General features: G+C 39.7%; 1 protein-coding gene across 1 annotated transcript in view; it reads left to right on the forward strand.

The window, feature by feature from the left end:
• LOC117559810 (glycogen debranching enzyme-like) overlaps positions 1-25,619 on the forward strand; it is a 131,376-nt gene that overhangs the window by 21,733 nt on the left and 84,024 nt on the right. The window contains exons 5-10 of the mRNA XM_034236497.1: positions 16,565-16,746; positions 21,182-21,293; positions 21,616-21,748; positions 22,241-22,343; positions 23,217-23,314; positions 23,535-23,674. Of these exons, the coding sequence (XP_034092388.1) occupies positions 16,565-16,746; positions 21,182-21,293; positions 21,616-21,748; positions 22,241-22,343; positions 23,217-23,314; positions 23,535-23,674 (768 nt within the window). The remainder of the gene's footprint in view (positions 1-16,564; positions 16,747-21,181; positions 21,294-21,615; positions 21,749-22,240; positions 22,344-23,216; positions 23,315-23,534; positions 23,675-25,619) is intronic.

Raw genomic sequence — 25,619 nt, forward strand, 5'->3', positions numbered from 1 at the left:
ATGACAGCATGGTACTGGATTTATATTAACGAGGCGGCAGTTAGCAGCTAGTAAGCTTGTGGCTAGCTAGTAAATTATGCTAAGTTACACATCAATCGTTATGTACTTTTATATTACGCTGACATCAGGATCTAGTGATATCCAAGCAACAGAGCTTCATTTAGCATGATACTTGTGTGGGTTGTACATGAAACCACTTGGTAATATATAAAAATGTATATGTTGAAGCCTGTTATGATCAATTGTGAGTTAAAACTTTATCTAAAAAGTAAAGCTGATGATGGATTACTGTGGTGGAGTTAAAATAACAATAGCCTATTTCTTTTTGAAATGTGATGGAGTAAAAGGATAGTAACTGTGATTATTCATGTTAAGTAGCCCACAAGTAACTAAAACAATTGCAAGTGCAATAAGAAGCTACAGGAACGTTAATCTACGTCGGTAATATTAACTTTATTTAATACAACATTTACGGTACAAGATTTACATCATACAGCCCATGTAGTATAATATTTTACAAATGATGAATTACAGCAAACATGTACAACGGACCATATCGCCTTACTGCCAGCCCACGGAGCTGTAATTATGGATATTACAGCTCCGTGGGCTGGCAGTAAGGCGATATGGTCCGTTGTTATTGTGCATCCATGGGTAAAGAGAAACTCATGTAGTACTGAACACGTAACATGAACGTGCCGGGCAGCGCGGCCCTGTGGGTTAGATGCGCGTTCATAATGCCGAGGGAAATAACTCTCAGAATAACGTTATTAGCACATTTTTACAACTTGAGGAACGAATGTTTTTAAAGGGAAATGGAAACACTTTTCAAACTGCTTTCCATGCGACAATATTCCCATTAGGAAATGTATTTATCTAGTCTATTTCCAATGTAAACGATCGAGATACGCGAATTTATTTTTTGAAATACGCGCCTAATGACCTTGGGGGCTTCCATCGATCCGGGACTTTCCCAGTGACGTCACTGTGTGGGTACGGCTTCCTGGGCCAAAGCTCAATACAGCTGCAAAACAACATGGCGTGCAATGCACCAGTGGTTTCCAACAAAAGACAACGGTCGTCGTCAGGAGCGTATTGTACCCTCCCCGGCCAGACCGAAGGATGTACCCGGTTGGTCGCTCACCAAGATTCGCGGAGGGATTGGGACCCCGACTCTGAGCGTCAAGCCGGGAGGCATTCACCTGGGCAGCCGCATTTCCCGGTGTTACCGTTTAACTGGTTACACCGGGGAACTCGTTACGTTACGTTAACGGTACGAATGGGGCGTGTACTTTGAGGAGCCATTGTCGAATAACCAGGAAATACACATTTCGATCGCTTCTTTTGTTGTTTACATTTATCTTTTGGTATATTTGGCTCCATAGGAACACTTTGATGCACATTCAGTACCAGTGTGTGAGGTTGTGGTTGCGATGCCGATATCCGGATGCGTACAGCGAGGACTACAAAATGACAATGAGGTGACTGGGGATGTCTGTTCAAAACATTGCAAACGTGAATAAATCATTTCAAATATGTATTTGTCTCCGACTTTCATTTGTACATCGTTGTTAATGTGATGTTTAGTAGCTTTGATAGCTGTCCATACCTTCAGACAGCCTAAAAATAAGACACAAGTTGTTGTCCGATTAACTTGTGACAGGACTTCTTTAGCTATTCTCCAGCGAGCAAGGTTTTTAATTAAATACCTCCATTCCTCTCATCACAACAAGACTATACACTGTGCAGAAAAAAAACAACATAAATGAAAATAACCTTGCTGGATAGCTTGACATCAAGCATGCTCATTTCTGACGTGGAGCTAATCTGAAGTAAACATTGAATACTGCTTTCTATTCCTCCATCTTGTGACTGTGTAACTCCCTCTCTTGGATATCAGCATGTGAAGGACACTGTTCAGGAACTAGTTGATGCTCTGTATGTGATGACTACTTCCATTCTGGAGAGGATCACAGACACATGGATCCTGAGGTTGAAGCTCAAACTGGTGAAAAGTGATATTTTTCCAACAATTTCCAATAAATGTTATTCTGAAACATAACTATCACTGTTGTCTTTCCTTCTATAACACTGATGTAGGCCAAGAAAAACGTTGCATTGCATAATATCTAAACTTACATTTGGCACTTTAAATGTAGCCAAAAATATGTGAAGCTTGCGCTTAGCCCACCAAAAAGTGCATAGTTGCAACTTAGGCAGTTAAACATTTTATATCAGTGGGTCCTAATGGTGCAAGACGGGGAAGGCAGACATAATTGCTTAAACATATAGGCTTAACCCTTTAATTGGCAGACCAAGAAAAAAATCTATGGAAATAGTATTTGTTTGCATTTTTTTATCAAATGGGACACAAACTACTTTTTTTTTTACTGTCTACACAGTTTTGTTTTTATGAGCCTCAACCAACTGGTCGTGCTGGCATTTTATGGTAAAAGTGCATTTTCAACAATCATCTACAGTATTTGTATGCATCAAACTCAAATAAATGTTTTTCTTTTATGGAAAATGAGCAATATACCAGATATATTCATACAAGATAATAAAGGATAATTGTCAACAATTTTCTTTTTTTCAAGCCATCAGCATAAATATCGTGGATCATAAAATCCATCAGTTGTTTAACAACTCCTGAATCCATCCCCTCTTGGTTAGCCCTAACATAACATATTCTCACACACACACACACACAGCCGATCTTTCTCTATGTCTATCTCTAAAGTATCTCTATCTATGTCTATCTCTCTGTCGCTATCTCTCTCTCTCTATAATCACAAACCAAGAAAGTTGTGACACTTCCGCCGGTTTATATAGCCTAGACAATGTAGGATAGAAATAAATATAAATATATATAGCATGTATATATATATGTATATACATATATATATAAAATAACAATTTCAATATATGGATTCAACGTGTGCCCCCCCGCTGGACTTGTCTGTGGTTTAGCCGTTACTGTGATATCAGTATCAGCCATGGAAGATAGTTTGTTTGTTTCATTCTAAGCTATCCAGCAAGGTTATTTTCATTTATGTTGTTTTTTTTCTGCACAGTGTAGAGTCTTGTTGAATGAGAGGGATGGAGGTATTTAATAAAAACCTTGCTCGCTGGAGAATAGCTAAAGAAGTCCTGTCACAAGTTAATCGGAGAGGATCACAGCTGGCCACGGATCTCGATGATGCATTCGGGCTGTGAGTAAACAACTTGTGTCTTACTTTTAGGCTGTCTGAAGGTATGGACAGCTATCAAAGCTACTAAACATCACATTAACAACGATGTACAAATGAAAGTCGGAGACAAATACATATTTGAAATGATTTATTCACGTTTGCAATATTTTGAACAGACATCCCCAGTCACCTCATTGTCATTTTGTAGTCCTCGCTGTACGCGTCCGGATATTGGCATCGCAACCACAACCTCACACACTGGTACTGAATGTGCATCAAAGTGTTCCTATGGAGCCAAATATACCAAAAGATAAATGTAAACAACAAAAGAAGCGATCGAAATGTGTATTTCCTGGTTATTCGACAATGGCTCCTCAAAGTACACGCCCCATTCCTACCGTTAACGTAACGTAACGAGTTCCCCGGTGTAACCAGTTAAACGGTAACAGTGGCTCTCCCTGGCCGTGGAGACAGGGGAAGGGAGCATATCCCCAGGCGAGGAGCGCTCGGTCACCTCGTTTGACAGCAGGGTGCCCCCCAGCGCATCCCTGGCTTTCTCAGACCTCACAGAGGAGTTTATGGACGGCATGCATGAGGAGTTTGTACGGGAAATAGAATAACTGAGATCTGAGAATGATTACCTCAAGGTAAGTCCAATATATTCGACTAAGTGTCAACTATGATTGTGACTAAATGTCCCATGGATTTTTCAAATGACAAACATAAACAAAAGGCCAAACCGGCCTATTTTAGAATGTGGTTTCTTTCATTGTAATGTTGCTTTTTGGCCTATATGCTAAAACTATTTATCATGAGCATGGTGTAATATAAAGTCAGTTGAGTTCAGTTTGTTCACTATGATTTGCTTCCTAGAGTGTAGAAATGCCTTTGAACGCCATCCAATGCTACTCACTACAGGGATGATGATGTTATGATTAGAGAGCATGCAACACAGACACATGAAACACATGAGCAAAACATGTAGCCTTGCAGCCTCCACATCAATGTCATCTCCCGACGAATAGTCAAATTCATCGTTCAAAACGTCGATCTCATTGCAAAATTCCTCCATCGCTACAATATCTGCCACGTTGTGTTGACTTCCGGTATGGATACCCGGAGCGAGGACCCACACAGTGACGTCACCATTTGGAACTCCCCTAATGGTAGCGGCCTGGTCCCGGAATTCCCCACCCGGCCGGCGGATAATTAATTTTCTTTTGGCGAGTAATATCATATACAATAAATATTACGATCAATATCCATTGTAAAATGAATAAACTACCGGAATATTATAGCTGTAATGGTGTTTCCTTTCCCCTTTAATAAGGGCTATACAAACGTTCATACTGGGTAGTTTATTTAGTTGAATATTCTCATCAGACTCCGGCGCACTTCCTGGGGGCTTGCTTGCACCTCGCGTAAAACGGCGGATACCGGAAGTACGGTGTCGCCCTCGGCCCAATACCCGTATGTGTGTGTGAAAGACAAACACCTGCGAACGGGGTTAACATGTATAATATTATCATTTTAGACTTCTTGGAAGTTCTGTTAGTACATTCAAGCGCACAGCACGACATTTTAATTGTCTGGTATTTGTAACAATATTCCCTAAAAGGCACAATCACCACGAACACGGCTAAAGCTAAAGGGTCAAGTACAGTATATGACTAACTAACGTTGTAGCCTAGCAGAGTGGACAAGTTGCTGTTAGCTGACAGTGAGGCATGTAGGTATCAAAGTGACCACGCCCTAATTTATGCAAAAACTTTAAGACCTAATATAAATAAAAGGGTTGTGTTAGAAAACAATTCACTCACAGATTCATAATCATGAAGGTGGAATCTAACTATATCGATAATAATATGTATTGCATCCATGGGTAGAAACATGTTTTTCTCTGCTGTAAAGTTGGGCATTTTAACATGGGGGTCTATGGAAATTGCTCTTTTCTGCAGCCAGTCCCTAGCGGCCCATGTATGAACTGCAGTGTGTGGCACTTCCGTATTGGCGTCCCGGCTGTTCCCCAGAGTTTGCCGCTTGGTTGGGACCATGGATGTATAATAAGAACTGGATACAGCGTGGGAGGCGGGGCCTCATTCATTCCTATGAGAGTTGCTCATTAGCGCATGATGATAAAATGGCCCAACTTTTGAGAGAGCAAAACGTCACAGATTACCCGGCATGCCTGAGAAGTACCCGTATGTGCGCTCATAGCGCATGCGCAACTTTAACCAAAATGCTCGTTCACATCAAGCACGTCAATTTGCATACACGTAACAGCACCGCACGTTCATGACAGCATGGTAATGATTTGTTATTATGATGGATTTGATATTAACGAGGCGGCTAGTCATTATGCTAATGTACACATCAATCGTTATGTACTTATATTACGCTGTAACAGGATCTAGTGATATCCAAGCAACAGAGCTTCATTTAGCATGAAATAATTATTGCACTGTATATATATATATATATATTAGGGCTGTCGGTCGATTAAAATATTTAATCGCGATTGTCCATAATTAATCGCAAATTAATCGCACATTTTTTATCTGTTCTAAATGTACCTTAGAGGGATATTTTTCAAGTTTTTAATACTCTTATCAACATATGAGTGGACAAATATGCTTTATGCAAATTGTATTATCTTTTGAACAATGACAAATATTCTCATGAATATTAAACAACAACCTCTGAACATTACAAATATTCGCCTCAATTCAACCTGGAACCTCTCTCATTCAATAATACAATACAAAGTGTGTGTGTGTGTGTGTGTGTGTGTGTGTGTGTGTGTGTGTGTGTGTGTGTGTGTGTGTGTGTGTGTGTGTGTGTGTGTGTGTGTGTGTGTGTGTGGTGTGTGTGTGTGTGTGTGTGTGTGTGTGTGTGTGTGTGTGTGTGTGTGTGTGTGTGTGTGTGTGTGTGTGTGTGTGTGTGTGTGTGTGATGGATCGTTGGAGCTATGTGCAACTCAAGGCATTTGCTCGAACGGGAGCTGCCTGGACGCTGCAATCATGTTGCGCGCACTATCCATGCTGAGTGTGCTGACTTTTCGTACAATGTCCCACTGTCTGGCTACCTGCATAAAGTCAAGTGCTCGGCGCAGTTGTCGGCGAAATGTCGCTCCTCTGTTTTCATTGAAACAGTTCCTTATATCCGTTAGCGCAGCTAGCTAGCACCAGAGGTGGGACCAAGTCATTGTTTTGCAAGTCCGAGTCAAGTCTCAAGTCTTTGCGCTCAAGTCCGAGTCAAGTCTCAAGTCATTGTTTTGCAAGTCCAAGTCAAGTCTCAAGTCAGGATGGGCAAGTTCAAGTCAAGTCCAAGTCCTAAACTTTGACAAAACGAGTCATAAACAAGTCATTATGTGTTTTTCACCAAATATAATGACATCGATCAACAGAATAATACTTAATAATCAAACAGCTCTTAATTAGTCACATTAATAATTTAATAATCCATTTTCTCTCTGCTGGTAAAGTAACGTGTGTTTTTCTAATTTAAGAGGGATCAGTAAGGTAAGGCTACCATGACGGTTTGATTCAGAAGGAGTTGTGTGTGTGTGTGTGTGTGTGTGTGTGTGTGTGTGTGTGTGTGTGTGTGTGTGTGTGTGTGTGTGTGTGTGTGTGTGTGTGTGTGTGTGTGTGTGTGTGTGTGTGTGTGTGTGTGTGTGTGTGTGTGTGTGTGTGTGTGTGTGTGTGTGTGTGTGTGTGTGTGTGTGTGTGTGTGTGTGTGTGTGTGTGTGTCTGAGAGAGAGTGACAAGAGCTATATTCAGACTGAGCTCTGCTGCCTTGGCTACACTATTTCATCGTTGCTGTTGTATGATTGGTGTTTAGCTACGGTATTTAGCGTCTACAGCACCTCCGCTTTTAGGGTTGACGTAGACCCAAACTTCGCCCGGAGGTCCCCCGGTGTTGTTGCGGGAGCTGCTGCACTAGCTAACACTCCACTAGCTAACGCTGCACTAGCTAACGCTGCACTAGCTGCTGCTGCACTAGCTAACGCTGCACTAGCTAACGCTGCACTAGCTAACGCTGCACTAGCTGCTGCTGCACTAGCTAACGCTACATTAGCTGCTGCTGCACTAGCTAACGCTCCACTAGCTAACGCTGCACTAGCTAATGCTACATTAGCAAAACAAACACTAATTTATTTTGCAAAAGGTGCAGCGGGCTTCAAACACGTTCCCCTCCACTGGTTTCAACCAAGCACTAAATTAGATGTTTTCCAACCAAATACGGTTGAACTTACACTTCCCCATATTTATTTGTAAGTAGATTCGAAGATAGGCTACATGAGCTGAAGCTTGGTTGCTAGGTTACTAGCTGGGTGTTCTCCAATAAGGGGCCGGGGGAAACAAAGTTAGTGATTACTGGTTCCATGTTGATTTAATTCAATACAAATTGTTGGGGGGAACTGAAATGCTATTACCGTACTGGTTACTTTGCAGCCCGGACATTTCCCCCAAAACACATTTAGACGCTATCGCAACACAGAAGTACCTTTCAAATCCGATAATTTTTAAGACCTTCTGAATCATATTTAAGACCTTTTTAAGGCCTTAAATTCTGATTATCAAATTTAAGACTTTTTAAGACTTGTTAAGACCCCGCGGGAACCCTGATTGTAACTTTTTTTAATTGTCTGAACTTCTCCCACCTCTGACAATAAATCCTGAGTGTTTACCCTGCTCTGAAGGTTATTTTCATTTTACAAATCCTGCACTCAGCTTTGCTTTCTCCAATATCATTGAAAAGCAGCCAGATGCTGCTTCTTTTTTCGGTTTTCGCTCATTTCTTGACTTTTTCCGACGCGCTTGCATTTAAATCCGGCTCCCCGTCTCCCCGTCGCTCTGCACATGCTGTGCCCCCACCCTTCTTTCACATAATGGTATGATCCTAGTGTGTCCTCGCATATGATTGGCCGCATGGTGGCCCAGCTAAATAAAGACCCGCCCCTGCCTGCAAGGATTCTCAGCAAGAGTAGGAGCGGCTGAAGATTCTGCTTTCCCCGACTGGAGTCTGCTCTTCTAACGGCAGCTCGCGATCGGCGTGTTGGAGACCTCTGAATTAAAGTAGCAAGTCACCTCAAGTCAGAAGGCTCAAGTCCAAGTCAAGTCCCGAGTCATTGGTGTTCAAGTCCAAGTCGAGTCGCAAGTCTTTTGTGATGTTGTCAAGTCGAGTCTCAAGTCATAAAATGTGTGACTCGAGTCTGACTCGAGTCCAAGTCATGTGACTCGAGTCCACACCTCTGGCTAGCACCAGATGCTAACAACAACAATACACCACACGTAAGGTCTCTCTCTCGCTCACTCGCGCTACACATACACACACCCTCCCGGTCCTCCCGATGGCCAGTCGGTGCCTGCCGGTGAGCGTGGAAGTGTGGTCTGCTGCAAGCAGGCAGCAGGCTGTCAGCATCAGCTTGTAGATGGTATTTTAAACTCGATGCGCTCTGAAACTACGGGGCGGCCGAGGACAAAAAATATACATGCGTTAATCGCGTTAAAATAATTAGTGGCGTTAATTTCTCTTTGCGTTAACGCGTTATTAACGCGTTAACTTGACAGCCCTAATATATATATATATATATATTAGGGCCGGGACTTTAACGCGTTAATTAAGATTAATTAATTACACAAAAATTAACGCGTTAAAAAAATTAACGCATTTTAATCGCACTTATTTTTGCACCGCGGAACGTTTCTCACTGGATGAGTTTCAGGCGTACCGATTATACTGGAGCACCAACTAACGTTCATGACTTCAGACAACAACAAACCACAGTGAACAACAGTGGGAAATGTTGTTTTAAAAAACGGACGGATGGAAGCGTCGATAAGAGCACGGTTGTGTGCAAATTATGTAAAAAGGAATTCGCATATCACCACAGCACATCAAGCCTCAAATATCACCTCAATGCAAAAACATATAGCAGCTAGCGTGGAAGCTAGCGTGGACGTTAGCCTCTTTTATCGCGTTCACACCAAAAAGAGCCGGTACTAAAATTAGTTCATGAGAACCTTTTTACCCCCACGAAAGTCCCTGCTAGAGAGCAGAGAGCTGCTAGAGAGCAGGGACTTTCGTACGGCTCTCTTGTGAGAAAAGAGCTATATTTCTGATTGGCTGGGCGGATTGCAAACCACGCCCCGTAAAACTCCCAAAAAGTTTTGTGAAGCCGCCATTTTATTATCCTCGCATTAGCATTATTAGCATTAGCATTATCCCAGCGCAGAAACGCAGAGAGACTAACTTATGAAAACACAAAATAAAACATGGGAGCGGTGGAGATGAGGAGGTGTCGGCGTTCTGGCGATTTACTCGGAAGGCTTCAGTAGAAGCTGCTGGGACTCCCAGCAGCTTCTACTGAAGCCAGTCCCCAACTCCGGGGACTTCCGGCCGGGGACTTTGGGCGGCAGTATACGCCGTGAAGTGGTTTGCGGCCTGCCAGTAAATCCAAAGCAGAAGAAGAAGAAGTGACGTCAGCGGCTTCATTTGCCTAATCCTCCCCCAGGTTCAAAGAGTTCTCATTAACTAAGTTCTCATGAACCTTTGTGGGAAAAGTACTGCGGTGTGAATGCGCCTAATGGTATACTAAAATCCATGTGAAAAAAATTGCTTCTCACTGTTCTCAGGTCAAATATTTATGTGATTAAAAATGCGATTAATTTCGATTAATTAATTACAAAGCCTCTAATTAATTAGATTAATTTTTTTAATCGAGTCCCGGCCCTAATATATATATATATATATACACACACAGTGCAATACGAAGCTACAGGGACGTTAATAACGTTGGTAATATTAACTTTATTTAATACAACATTTACGGTACAAGATTTAATCATACAGCCCATGTAGTATGATAATGAATTACAGCAAACATGTGCAATATATCCATTATTACAGCTCCGTGGGATGGCAGTAAGGCGATATGGGTCCGTTCTTATTGTGCATCCATGGGTAAAGATAAACGCAACTCACATTGGTTTTTAAACAGCATCTCTGTAAACTATGTGTATTCACTGAATTTCACTCTCTGCCTTTAACGGCTCGTTGTAGCTCCAATAGCTCCAGCCCCCACCCTTCCTTTGAGCACAGTGTGCTCTGATTGGTCGGGACACGTAACTTGAACGTGCCGGGCGGCGCGGTCCCGTGGGTTAGATGCGCGTTCATAATGCAGAGGGAAATAACTCTCAGAATAACGTTATTAGCACATTATTACAACTTGAGGAACGAATGTTTTTAATAAGGGCTATACAAGTGTTCATACTGGGTAGTTTATTTAGTTTAAAAAAAATTATCCAACTATTTACAGACCACTCTTTCCCCATGTTAGTCAATGGGAAAAAGTGTTTCCGGGCCTGGGAACCAAACGGAAGTGTAGTACCGCCGTTTGGCCAGCACGAATATTTTCATCTGAGTCCGGCGCACTTCCTGGGGGCTTGGTTGGGACCGGTTGGGACATATTGCGCTGTCGGGCGTTGACCAATCACGAAGCGTCATTTCTTGACTGGCAGCAAAAACAACCAATCACAGCAGTGCTTCTCTGGCTGGCTCTGTCCAATCATAAACAAGAAGTGTTCTCCCTAAAGGAATACCCTTTCCGTCCAATGTGAAATGCTGTGGTGTTTTCTGAAATGCTGTGGTGTTTTGTGAAATGCTGCGGCGTTTTGTGAAATGCTGTTGTGTTTTGTGAAATGCTGTTGTGTTTTCTGAAATGCTGTAGTGTTTTCTGAAATGCTGTAGTGTTTTCTGAAATGCTGTTGTGTTTTGTGAAATGCTGTGGTGTCTTGCACTTCAGGGCCACCGTAAGTGTTATCCCTAACCCTTTTATAAAGTCTATTTTTATATAGCCCAATATTTTCCATTTTTCTCAAGGAAGTACTGCACACTTTGATCTTAGACCGTTGTTTGAGTTAGGTGAAACCATCTCCCCCCAGAAAAAGACAACCTTAAAATGTATTATGTTCAACCACATGCTTGAAGGAAACTGGGGGCATCATTTAACTTCTTCTACAGTGTCCATAACAAAGAAGAAAAAAAGCAAACTACTTACTACTGCTGATACTTTCAGAGTTGTGTTCTGACAATGTATGCTGCCTTTTTGAATCAATGAGAAAGTCTATTTAAACAGTTCCCATGTTTTAATAGACTCTGTACTGTCAGAATATGGGAACATGTTTTGATACTCTTAAAAAACCTTATTTTATATTTCTATAATATTAATGCTGATATTTGGCAAAAAAGTGTGTCTTATCACAGCATTAGTGGCTGCAATGAGCCTGTTTTGCACAGCACATGTCTTCAAAACGGGGTTGCAGTGGCGGCGCCAGAGATTTCTTTTGGGGGTGCTGTGGGGTAGCTTTACGTTTCATAGAGGGTGCTCAAACATTTAGGGTTTCCCATTAATGTATCGGTCGCTACAGTGGAATTTTCTACTGCAACAATCCCCACGCAAATACACAGTAACACCCGTGACAGTTACAATGAAGGCTCGAGGCATATAGGTGTAAGCAGGGGTAAAGTGATATTTTTATAAGTGGGGAGTGGACCTAACCCTCAACAGCTCTATGCCAATTATGGGGTGTCATCAAATGCCGTTGCCATGGCCACAGATCCCTCGCCGTATAACACAATGTTGTCCTAATTCAATGGAATAACTTCCAAACGGCAACAGACTTCAGATGAAGAATTTTTTTTAAATATTGAAGTTAAAAGCATCAATCTGGTGCACTTTGAGAGCAAAATGAAGAGATCTATGGATACATCTCTCAACACCCATTTGAAACAGAACTGTAAACAGATCTACTATTTCTTTATGTATATTTTACAAATGACTCCCCTTTTAAACTTTATTCTTTTATTATTTTACTGTCATATAGTATTTCATACCTGTTTTTCATTTTTAATCTCTTATTTTTTTACAACTATAATGATCATATAAACGTGTGCCTCGGAAATAATTGTTTACATTAATCGTGACCAAAACGTTTGAGACCCGGCCACTAGCTCGCTAGCACCAGAAGCTAACAACAATGATCTCCGGTACCGGTGCGCTCTTTCTCTCTCTCTCTCTCTCTCTCTCTCTCTCTCTCGCTCGTGCACGCACACAAAATGGCTCGTTCCACACACACACACAGAGCCGAGCTTGAATGAAACACAGAGACCCAGATGTACTTGTACTGTACTGTATCATATTATTTTCGAATCAATAGTTTTTCAAATTATGATTTTTTTTTCTTTCAAAAACATGATTCCTCCTGGTCTCTCGCGCCCCCCACTGTCATGCCTCTGCACCCCCACAGAATATTTCAGCCTGTCCTCCTACAAAAAACGACCATATAGGTCGATTGTTCAGCAGCTAAATACGACCCAGAGTCACGTTTTAAAGTGTAGCACCTCTAGTGGTCATGTAAGAAACAACATGCTCCTGTCGATTGCAAACGCTCCGGAGGGTCGTTTATTCACAAATTACCCTCTGGAAAATCCTAAATTGTGGAATAGTTTGGCCATTAAAATGCTTTTTTATTAGATTTCTAGCGAGAAGTGTATATTGTACTTTTATAATCTACGTCCAGTGGATATGTAGGATCTACAGTTTGATAGATATACGAAGATAATTTGAGGTCTCGCCAGGAGAACGTGTACTGTATACTGTATGGGGCAGCTTCCATGTAAAGTTAGCATGGGTGAAAACAGTATTTCCGGTCTCGAAGTTTTCATAATAAAACCGGAAGTATTCCCCACACTGTCAAATGATCTCCATTACTCATCCACTTAAAAACATCAGTTAATCCTTGTTAATTACACAATATTGATTGGTTTAAATTGTGTACAATGCTTTTGTGTTTTTAACCTTCGATTCGGAGAAACAAATAGTTTTTTCGGAGTTTAGACACTACAGAGTTTCCGAAGACACTACACTACCCAGAATCCCCAGCTATCGTTTGGGACTACAACATCCGCCTTGCTAGTGCGACAAGGTTACGCCAAATGTCAAACAGCTCTTTGAAATGGAATGGAACCACGCCAGACTATCCAAAACTGGACTTGGACGGGTCCAGCCCAGCCCTCCCCCACAGAATTACACATGCTGGCTATTGTGTGTTTCGCAATATGTTCTATGGCACGTCTCTACTGGGAATTGTAGTTTTATAAGACGTTTTCGTATTTCCCACAATTAGAAGTTGCCAGTATTAAACTGTATACATCCCTGGAGGTTTAGGGGATACGAAACACATTGCTGTTATCAAATTTAAAACATATAATTAATACATGGGTGAAAATTGCTTGTGCCCATAATGGGCAGCATTAATATACCCACATGACAGCTAAGGTCAGAAGAGCTTTATTTAACAGCTGTCTGTGACCCCTCCTGTTGTTAATTGATAAGCCTGAAACATGCACTTGTCAAGGTTCAGATGCACATTTAGCAAATATGGCAGTAGCCATCGATCATCTTAAGATAAGATACTTTATTGATCCCAATTTGGGAAATGTTTTTGTTACAGCAGCATGTACTACTTTGTTCTACTCCACTACAATTCCGAGGTTAACCTGGTATTTGTACTCTACTACATTTATTTTTGTTACTTTGCAGATTCTGATTAATGATGTGAAATATAAACAACCCTTAAATCAGACTTTCGTTACACCTGAGTAAAATTCAGCCTTATCAGTTTGTCTGTTTTGCACATCCACCTGTTAATATCTTTGGACGTCCTGCACTAAACTGTTTTATTGTAGAGATCACTACAGTATCTTCTTGATATTTTATATTCTATATTTCTATCATTGACCCCTATTTTGTATGTAGGCTACTCTTAATATTTAAATGTTTTCATAAAAATTAAACTTATTCAACAACTAAATTCAATAACGTGCTTTAACCACTAGGAGGTACGGTTTAGACCAGTGGTCTAGTTAATAAAACATAATAATATCAAACATAATATGACTATTCACTTTATTGTGAAATTAAAACAGAACGGTAAAGGAAAATACAGTTTCAGTCTCTCAATGTGAAGCTTATGCATTGTACCATACACTTTTATAGACCTGTAACAGTCAACTGCATGAGGAGTTGGAAAGGTAGTTGAGAAAATCAGTAATATCTTTAAAAACTACAAAAAAATCCCTTTCTATCAGCTGTGCACCGTTATGGTGTAAATACAGACTATCTACTTATTGGATCAAATATAAAAGTCAGCCGAATTAGTGTTGATACTGCAAGGAGACGTATTGTGTGAAAAGAAATGGAAGATGTTGTTTAATTGTTGATATTTTATGGTCCACGTCACGTATTCAGTTTTGGCGGTATCTCTTCCAGTTTGTCAAAAGGTCTTCTGATCAGGGCTCTATAAATACATATCTACGGCAGATATTTAATGCAGCCGAACCGTGTATTACAATGCCGTTATGTGATGACTTTCAAAGAGAAAAGCAAGAACACTCGGAATAAAGTATTATTATTATTTTTTAAAATGTTTTCCGATTTCATATCACATAAACACCATATCCCGAAGTGCATTGCGGCGTGATTTTAGCCTATCAAAACCTCTGAAAAAAGAAATGCGTCTCTCATAATCGAAAGAGAAAACCCTATGGGAAAAACACAAAAGCATTGTACACAATTTAAACCAATTAATGTCGTATAATTAACTAGGATAAACTGATGTTTTTTAGTGGATGAGTACTGCAGATATCACTGTTAAATCATTTGATAATTAATGTCGTATAATTAACTGGGATAAACTGATGTTTTTTAGTGGATGAGTACTGCAGATATCACTGTTAAATCATTTGATCATTGGTTTTATTATGAAAACGTTGAGACCGGAAATACTGTTTTCAACCCGTAACTTTACATGGAAGCTTGCCGCATATACACGTTCTCCTGACGAAACCTCAAATCATTTTCGTAATATCTATCAAACTATAGATCCTACATAACGACTGGACGTGGATTCTAAAAGTACAATATATACTTCTCGCTAGAAATCTAATCATAAAGCGTTTTAATGGCCAAACTATCCTACAATTTAGGATTTTACAGAGAGGGTTATTTGTGAATAAACGACCATCTGTAACGTTTGCATTCAACGGGAGCACTAGAGGCCGACAACTTTAAAACGTAATTATAGGTCGTATTAAGCGCTTGAACAAACGACATATTTGGTCGTAATAAGGGCTTAAACAATCGACCCATTTAGTCGTATGAGTTGGAGGACTTGTTGGAATATTTTGACCTCTAACCACTTACCAGAATTTCATATATTTTGATTATCTGTTATTGTACATTTACTGATAAGAAGCACATCTTCAAAGGCGCATGCAATCAAACATTTGAATTATTTGTGCCATGCAGTGGGCTGGTGTTGAACTTAATTTATCCTGTGCTACGTCAGAAAAATACGTTTTGCTAATGCAGCAGTGAGGCGTTGCTTCCCAACGGAATCAGACTGCGGTTAATGGGGCTTGCAATGTTGCCTGAATAAAAAGTCATTGCTATCTCTTAACTGGTGGTCGGTCCCCAGGAGCCTTAACCACTCTCCTGGGGAAACAGCCTCCGAGGGACGGGTAGGATTAATTGTGTTTAATGGTGTACAGTAGATGGTTCATGAACAAATTATTACATAATGATTTATTAATATAGGATCTTCCATGCCGTTCTCTATTAACTCACCATTATCTCCTCCTCAATTACAATTTTTAAGTGAACTACGTATGTATGTTTAATCAATTATAAAGTTGTTCGTGTTTTGTTCCTCATTGGTTCCTCACTGAACTAATCAACAACTAGTATTTTAGACACTCTATCTATAAAAGTTGAACAGAAGTTACTCATTATGTAATGATTCACTAAGTTTCTCACTCGTGCCTAATCATTTCCCAGTTACCTTTTAGATTTGTATGTACTGTATTGTTAAGTGTTTCTTCTTGTTCATAAGCCCTGATTGTAGTTCGACTTATTATTTCAGTCATGTGAACTCAGGGCAGAATGGACTGTACAATCTGTGTCTAGATTCCACTTTGAAGATACTCATCCATTCAATTTCATGGTTGCACCACAAGATGGCGCTTCCTTCATAGAACACACATTAACCAGCTTTTTTTAAATGCTAGGCTTTGGTCTACACAGTTTGTTATATCACTTATAAACAGAGGGTCATTTTAATTTAATTTCAGTTGGACTCAACTTTACAAAACTTTTTAGGTATCTGGTGCCATACAAGCTTTTAAGAAAATTAAAAGACTGACAAGATTGACAATATAAATCCAAACCTTTTAACTTACAAATCACTTTCGTTTTTAGAACAGCGACTTTCTTTACTAATTGCTTTCTTATTCTTTCTTCTCTGTCCTTAGCGGTTAGCAGTGAGTGGATTCACCAACATCCTGAGTGTGGTTACAACCTGGTAAACTCTCCTTATCTGAAACCAGCTTGGCTTCTAGACAGAGCTCTGTGGCACCTAAGCTGTGACATAGCTGATGAAAAATATGATAAACGAGGAGTGCCAGCTCTTTTTCAAGACGATCGGAACATGAGCGTAAGTTTGCATATTTCCTATTGTGGTACTATAGATCTTATTTAACATAACTTTTAAATATTTTTTAAAATCAGAGACCACCAGCTTTTGTTAAAACCCTTTGGAAGATAAATGTTAACCGAGCAATCAAAACAGCTATTTTGCTTATATTTTTTGGTTCTATGACAGGGGTGTCCAAACATTTTTCACTGAGGGCCACATACAGAAAAAATATACGAAGGGCTGGGCCAATCACTAGCCTCATAAGTTACATTACTGTCACTTGTTTGATGCTTTTATCCAAAGTGACTTACATACATTCAGTACTTTGGGCAATCCCCACGGGAGTGTCTTGCCCTGGGACACGACATGATGAAAGCAGTATGACTCGAACTTGCTCTCCCCTGATCCAATGATCATTAGTCCCACTGAGTGATAGTTAAGTTAGCAAAATCAATCAAATGTAGGTAAATGACGCTTGATAGTTAAATGTGCTTTACGAAAAAACCAGCCTACATCCCAGCTCTCCAGAGGGTTTCATTTATGTGTTACAAACACTGTTGGCAGCTCATCCCTTAAAACAGAAGCCTCAGATTGCTTATAATAAGGGGAAATAGGAAGGGAATATTTCAAGCTTGTTATGATAATAAGTTATTGGGCTTTTTTTATCAACTAAGATTTGTTAGAAAATGTTCTCAACTTGAATTGACTGAATTGATTTGAAAAGTTGGCTTATTAACACAAGAATACTGTGTGATATATTTTTGTATTTATTAAGTACAAGTTTCAGGTGTGGGACATATTCCATTATACATTTAGAACTTGCTACGGGCCGTAGTTTGGACACCCCTGTTCTATGACAACAATATCTATAAACATTTCACCACACTTACTGCAGTCATATGATAGATTTGCATTGCCCCCCTGCTATTTGTATTACCTCTTTGTTGTTTGTGTTTATCTCTTTTTAAATTTGGCCTGGTCAATCTGCTCCCATCAATGTTCATCTTCTCCATTTGCTACAGTGATGTCACCAAAATGTCGATTTAAAAGTTTGAAGAGGATCAACTTTGAGGGCTCTCTCTTCTTTTAATTGGCTGGATAAAATAGTTTTATAATAGTGTTTAGTTGTCTTTGCTCGAGATGCTGCTCATTTAATTTGATTGGGTATTTGCTAAGATGGTATTTATTTTAAAGGAGATATCAAGCAGCTGCCATAAACAATGTGGATAATACCATACAGCACAAAATTAAATATGCTTTCTAAAGAAAACATTGAGATTAAACACCTTGGTGGATATTGTTACCAACCAAACCGCTGGTAAGGATAATGCAGTTTTAACTTTGAGAGAGTCAAAAAGAAAACAAATCTTAAGTTATGAAGCTTTTTGTGTTTGTTTGTTCTTGAATTGATACCATCCCCTGTAGAACACAATCTTTCAGGATCTCAAGCATGTTTCTGAAAGGGTTACTAAATAAGAATAAGTGCAAAGTAGAATAAGTGAAAAATATTAAGAAAAACAAATAAGAATATCCAGTAAAATACAAATAATAGTTAAGAACATAATATTTGACAAAGAGTAAGAAGATTTACATATTTATAAAGTAAATTACCTCCTTTTGTGTAAATTATGGTACAAAATAATTGTTTTTGGCAACAGCCAATATTCAACATGGTGACACCCGATATACTGAACTCCATTCACTTCTTATGCCCCTTTCACATCAGCGCTTTTTCAGCTCCGGCTCGGAGCTGGAGCCTGAAAAGTGCCGGTTTTTCCTGTTCACACCGCAGCGGCGCCGGCTCTTAGCTCCGGAATCCGGTTCACTTCCAGCTCCAAAAAATTGTCGGTCTAGAGGCAAGAGCTTCGGAGCTAAGAGGTGGCGTCGCTTACGTCTCTCTTACGTCGAGGCGTGCAGGAAACTAAACCCACCTCCCCTGAACATGGGTCGACTGTCATGCCTGCCTACAAGCAGTAGTGCTTATAAACACACTTTATAAAGTCAGGCAACACTAACCAGGCTTCGTGTGAATCTGTTTATTTGTACCTTACTTTGACCATCCGTTCACTGTTATTGATCATTGTGGAGAGAGGCAGACGTTTTGTTTTGTATTATAGCAGCTATCGGATGGAATCAATACATGGGCTGCACAGGTTGTCGTGTCCGACTATCACAAGTAGAATCATAATAAAAATACGCCGGTAAAATGTGCCTGTAGAAAACGGTTTATGCCACAATAGGATAGCAATAGCAAGTAGGCTAGTCAGTTTAGCTTCGGTTGCTATGCTAACATCACCCATTTTATACCAGAGAAACTTTCATAACAGCGTTGTGATACCAAACAGCGTCAATTCAGACTGACACACATTCAGGGGAACTGGGGATATGTATCAGCTGCTTGTGTGAGTTGGACAGTGAATACTTTAGAGCGGCCGCTGCAGTGTGAGCTAACCGGGAGCTAATGGGAGAACAAACTCCCGTGGAAGAGCAGCCAACACTGCAGCGGTCGGTAAATGCTGCAGAAACACATTAATAAACAATGAACCACGGCACTCTGGAGCAAAGTATAAGGTTGGAAAAGTCGTTATTTAATTTAATCTGGCTTCGTGTGATTAAAAGCAACACGATCATTGACACGACGCAGTTGTTGTTGTTGTGAGCGCCGTAACGCCGTTGGGGAGCAAATCAGCTATGTAAACGGTGACGTCATGACGCAGCAGCGGCAGCACCCAGTCGGGCTCTGGGCGGTGTGAACAGAGCGGGAGCAGAAAAGGGAAACCGGAGCTGAACCAGAAAAGCTCCCGCTCGGAGCTAGAAAGGGAAAAGCGCTGGTGTGAAAGCCGCATTATACATTCTATGATACTGACTCAATCTTTGTCGTGCTTCTATTAAGAAAAGGTTTGTGGTCTTGCAAAAATCTAAAAGGATTTGAAGGACAAGGCATGATATGTTTGAAACCACAAGCTTGGAAACTAAAATCTCCAGAGTCAAAGTCCTGCATTGTGTAAGGCCTCGACCACCTTTAGCGTAACTTGTATTCCATTGCTTATCTCTGTCCTCAAACTTTCCTAAAATCTAAATATTGTGACATTTTCTGGTTTTGCATTAGTGCCAAAAAAGTGGTTGACCACACATTTTTTCACCTAGAAACTCCTTCCACACCACAAATAAACAACATACTCCACACCAGTGACGTGCGGTGAGGTTCATGGCTGGTGAGGCACTGACTCTTTCAGAGTCAGATTTACAAATATTATATTTTGACCTTAATCTAAATGTTCGGTTATTTTCAAAAGCTTTTTTAGTCTGATGCTTCGATTCATTTTAAACAGACTGTTCAAGAAAAGGATACCCAAAATCTAAATATTGGATTGTTCTTTCTTAGTAAGATCCCATGTTCATTACAATTGTGGTCTTACCTTGACTTGAAGATGAAGTCCATGCTATCCTTCTGGACAACAATCTCCATTACATTTTTGTAAAAGTCCTCCTTATCTTCCTGTAGTTTCAAAAGTCTAGCTTGTTGTTTGCGTCTGCGTAGAATAACAGTAGCAACAAGAACCTGTGGGCTCACGTTCGCCCCCTTCAGTGCGGCAGAGGTTATGGCTGCCTCTCCTGGTGCTTTTTTCATTGCCGTTGTAGGATGAGACCAGCGAGCCTAAATATACGTGAAATAAGTTATTTAGAGACTATGGATGGTGAGGATAAATGTAATAAAGGGATCTACAAACATTACATTGGTGACATACAGTGAGATGGTGCAGGCATGCGCTTAGGGCCCGCTTTCCAGCCAGTTTCTGTGGGGTGACGCATTCTGAGGTGAGGCAGAGCTCATCTGTGCCTCACCTCACCACACAGTAACTGGCTTGAGCGCGCTCACAAAATAAGTGCCCGCGCTACATTAGTGCCCGCGCTCCAGCCAGTTACTGTGGGCTTACTTACGGGAGGTAGAGCTCGTCCCTGCCTCACTCCTCATCACTCCCATGTAGTTGTAGCGGAGCTCGGCCAATTTGCTGATTTTGACTATAAAAAGCGATTGGAATCATACATAAATCACACTTACAACACAGATCAGTGGAGACATTTTATTATTATTACTATTTAGTTTTTCTTTAGTTGTTTTTCCGTTACATTGGAGTATGACAGGTGAGGCTCTGCCTCCCCTGCCTCCCCTGACTGCACGTCGCTGCTCCACACACTTCATTCAAAGCTTACCCAATAGCCAAACATTCTGAATTGTACAGGCTAACACACCTGAGTTCAAATGAATATCATCACACATGCACTTAATTGTCTCGTATTTACTTTAAAAGACTGACTTACGCCAAATGTATTCAAAGACCTGTTTCACAGCTGACAAACGCTGCCAGTTTAGTATCACACTGTCTTGATATTCCAATTATTTTTTTAAAGAATTCATGTGTGTGTGTGTATGTGTGCACCTGCACTTCAGGCTCTGCGGGGCATCCTGTGGCAAGAGGTGTTCTACAGGCTAAGGCTGTGGGAGTTCCTGCAGGTCAGCGTGGATGAAGCTGTGGAGCAGTTCAGACAGCTACTGCAGGCTGGTGAGAACAAATATTTGTATCACACAACCTTTACAAAATCATTTTTCATTATGAACTTAAAAACGATCATGTGATTATTTAATTGAGTTATTTATTAAGGGGAAAGGTGCATTTTAATGGTTATGGTGTTAGTCGAAACGGAAACATTTAGATGATAATAACACCTGTTATAGAAGGTATATTGCCTGTGTTTTAAATACCATGATGACCATACTATGATTATTTTTGTAATGATTCTGTCTCTTTGTCTTATGGACAAAATACCAGATGCATACAAATGAATATTCCGAGTGCTGATGTGTATTGATCTTTCTTTATCCAGGTAGATTAGGTGGCAAGTCAGCGTCAAGTTCAGATTTTAAGAAGCAGCTGACGATAGTGCAGGACCCTCAACACAGACGCTTTGGAAACACAGTGGACATGAACTCTGCCTTTGATATTTTCACACCTCACAGGTGACCTTTTGCCTTAACAAACTGGACTTTATTTTTTAATGTGACTCGGACTTCAAGGTTGGATACTGGGATCAAGATTTTACAGAGTAATAAAAAGATCAACTTTTTTGTTGGTGATTCTGTGTGGTGAAATATGTTTTAGAATATGTATTAACAAAGTGTCAAATGTTGATTTACAACCAAATATCCCTGATTTGTGTCTTTTTTTCAATCATACCATTTGTGGCACGAAATCCGTGAAAAGGTACAGCATTCACATCTGCCAGATACCTTCACTCTTAGTAAAGTCAACGCATTTTGAAGTGAATCCTATACAGTTTAATAAATTAGGCCCCTGGTCTTTAAAAGTGTTTGAACAACTCAAGCTACAATAAAAAACAATAGCACTAATTGATCCTTAGGCTCATAACAAAAAAATGTGTTGCTTTCATGATGTTATTCTGCCAAGAGTTAATTATGTCTAACTTCTCTCTCTTCCTTCTCTGTTTCCAGTATGAGCCGATCAGACATCCAGGAGTCTTGTCTCTGTTTCAGAAAGGGACTAGAGGAGATGAACTTGGATTTGTACAAAGAGATGAACGACCATGCCAAGCAGGTGTGTGTGTGTGCGTGTGTCTTATTTAAGTGTTGATTATATTTCACATTATTAATTTAACTATTCAAAGTCAAATTCAAAGATATTAAATAAAAGGTAGTGGAGTAAAGTACAAGATTTACCTCTGAATTGTAGTGGGGTAAAGTACTAGTACCTCAAAATGCTACTGAAGTAAAGTATTTATATAAATGTAATCTTAGTTACACAACTGCATGTTATCATCCCAACAGTTCCAGCTAGTTGACAGTCTTTTAGTCAGTCTGACATCCCTCAGTCTGAGAAATACCCAGATTTTTGTATCGATAGAGAAGAGGGAACCTCTCAGCAAGATGACCTATCAGCATTCAAAAGTTGTCAAAGGAGGTGTGTGTGTGTGGTCTAGCATTACTATACTTGTGGGGACCTAAATCTGTTTACATAGTCACGTGTGGGGACTGGCTTCCCTTATGGGGAAAAATTGGAGGTCCCCATGAGGGGAATCATTAATTTTAGGGTGAAGACTTGGTTAGGTTTAGGATTAGGGTTAGGGTAAGGGTAAGGTTAAGGGTTAGGGTTAGGCATGTGTTGGTTATGGTTAAGGTTAGGATACGTCTCCAGGAACTGCATGTAAGTCAATGTAATGTCCCCTGAAGTGATGTATACATGGTATGTGTGTGTGTGTGTGTGTGTGTGTGTGTGTGTGTGTGTGTGTGTGTGTGTGTGTGTGTGTGTGTGTGTGTGTGTGTGTGTGTGTGTGTGTGTGTGTGTGTGTGTGTGTGTGTGTGTGTGTGTGTTTCGAGTGGTTTGGTCAGAAGATCAGATTTATTTTCAATTCATTTATTGCCACATTTATTTTGATTCAGATCCCCACCCACTGCTCTCTTATCTCCACAGGCAACTAACTGCATTGTGGGAAATGTATTTTACGAGCGTATTTGTGATCAGGGGCCTAAACTGGGTCCTGTCACAAGAAAGTACCCTCTCGGTTCCAGGTAGGCTTTCCAACCTTCTTACCTATCATAGTCACCATGTGAAACATTTATGGACATTTTGTATAGAATATCATAAATGTAAGAGTCTCGCTGTTAATTGTTATCTTAAATAATTGTTAGAATTTGAAAGACATGTATTTTTATTTAAAGTTTTTATAAAACCATTTTGTATACTATATTTTTATCAACATCTTAAAGTATGTAACTTTGCCTCCTCCAGGTATTTCATTTTCCCATTTAAAGAATTAACCTTTGATGAAGAAATGCAGCTGATGGAGCAGAGGGAGAAGGCGTGTCACTTTCTGGCCCATGATGGCTTTGTGGAAGGAAATGACATGCCTAGGAACTTTGCAGAACCAGGTAAACAAACATGTTGCAGCAGTAGAGCTGGCGATATGGAGAAAATCATATATTACAATATTTGTGACCAAATACCTCAACATTGATATTGCAACAATATTATATTGTTGAATATAGTTTCACAAAAACATTTAACCTAATAACATCAAAAATAATTAGCCTCAGAAATGTGAATATAATTATGGTAGGTAGGTAATTTCACAAAAATGTCTTGAAGGATAATATTATAAAGTTATTACATATTAGACAGACATGAATGCCAACTGTAACTTGTTGAAGCATTTTTGAAAATCATTTTGTCATCAGAATGTGTTAAATTATTGATCAACAGTCAGGTCATCATGCTGTTTAAAATGGCAATCTGACATTAAACTCTTTTACCCTCTTGGATTATTTATTCAGATTGAACATGATAGATCAAAAAAAAAAGAAAATGATATGCTTATGGGAGAAATACAGCAGAGGACTGTACTGGTTTGAAAGTTTGATAGCCTCCACTTTAAGAAACGTTTGCCATTAGGAAATGGTAATGTATATGTCAATGAAATTAAAGTGGCAATAGTGAAATACCATTAAATAATACTTTTAACCCTCTGGTATCATTCGTTTGGACTACGCACATTAGTCATTCGGGACAAATTATGTCCACTGCAAAATACTTTGATAAAAACATTATATTAAAATCTTTTTTTCACCACTTTTTGGGGTTTAATCTTTAGAGCAACTTCAGCCCTAATACAAAATACCAAATATTGAATCATTTGCAGGTAACCCTTTAAATGCCATTTTGAATACATGCTGTTGTTTTTCGTGATAATAACAGAGAAAATTAGTTATTTTCCATGTAATACATATCTGGGGAATGGCTTTTTTACATTTGTATAACAGTCTTGGATATGTCAAAGATTAGCAACAAAATAGATTTTTCTGCAGTTTTTAGTTTTTGCACAAAATCAGATTGAACAAAAAACTCCCACATAAGTCATTCGGGATAAAAATGTACACTTCCAAAAACTGCTATACAATGATAACAGGATCATATTTTTTTTTGCTTTTTGGGGTTAAATCTACTTCAGTCCTGATCAAAAATACCAAATATTGAATTATTTTCAGGATTGTAACCCTTTAACTGCCAGTTTGAAACCATGAATGTGTGTTTTCTATGAAAAATGTGCACAAAAAGGCAGTTCATTTCCATATAATAAATGTTGGGGGGGTGGCTTTTTTTTTATCAGAGTCTTGGATATGTCAAAGATTAGCAACAATATTGATTTTGGTGCATTATTAGTTTTTGCACAGAATCAGATTAAACTCCCACATTAGCCAATCGCGGACAAAAATGTCCCATTCACTCCCATTATAACCACATATTTTTGTCTTTCCTCCATACCGGTATATAATCATACATTTTGTAATGTCAGGGTTTTATTTTGGAGGAAAATAGTTCAATTTGTCATTTTTACTGTATATCACCAGATGTGACATTTTACCATTGAAGTTACGGGCTGCATGAGCAGATACCTCTTGTCCCACAGAGAAGCGCCTCTTCATCTTACCTGCTTGTTGCGTATCACAGGAATGAAATGACCAGCCAGCCAAACTCCACATATTTGAAGCTTTGGCTTTGCAGCTAGGTGTTTTTATTTACTTGAAGGAGTGCATGTATGGCTGTGTATGTCTGTTTGCTAAAGATACATTATCAAAGGACTTTGAAGTTCCAAACAATTCAAAACATCGAGGTCAAGCTGGGTCAAGATCATACATCTGTTTACCTCAAAGACACATGAAACAGCACTAATGAAAAACAAAATGCCATGAGAACACACTTACTCCTGTCTCATTCTCACACACACTCACACACATGCAAGGTATGTGTGCTCAGGTTTAATATGTACGAGTGTGTATGAGTTTGGGAATGAGGGAGGCAGAGAAAAAGAGACAGAGA

This window comes from Gymnodraco acuticeps, unplaced genomic scaffold (genome assembly GCF_902827175.1).
Source record: "Gymnodraco acuticeps unplaced genomic scaffold, fGymAcu1.1, whole genome shotgun sequence".
NCBI lineage: Eukaryota > Metazoa > Chordata > Actinopteri > Perciformes > Bathydraconidae > Gymnodraco > Gymnodraco acuticeps.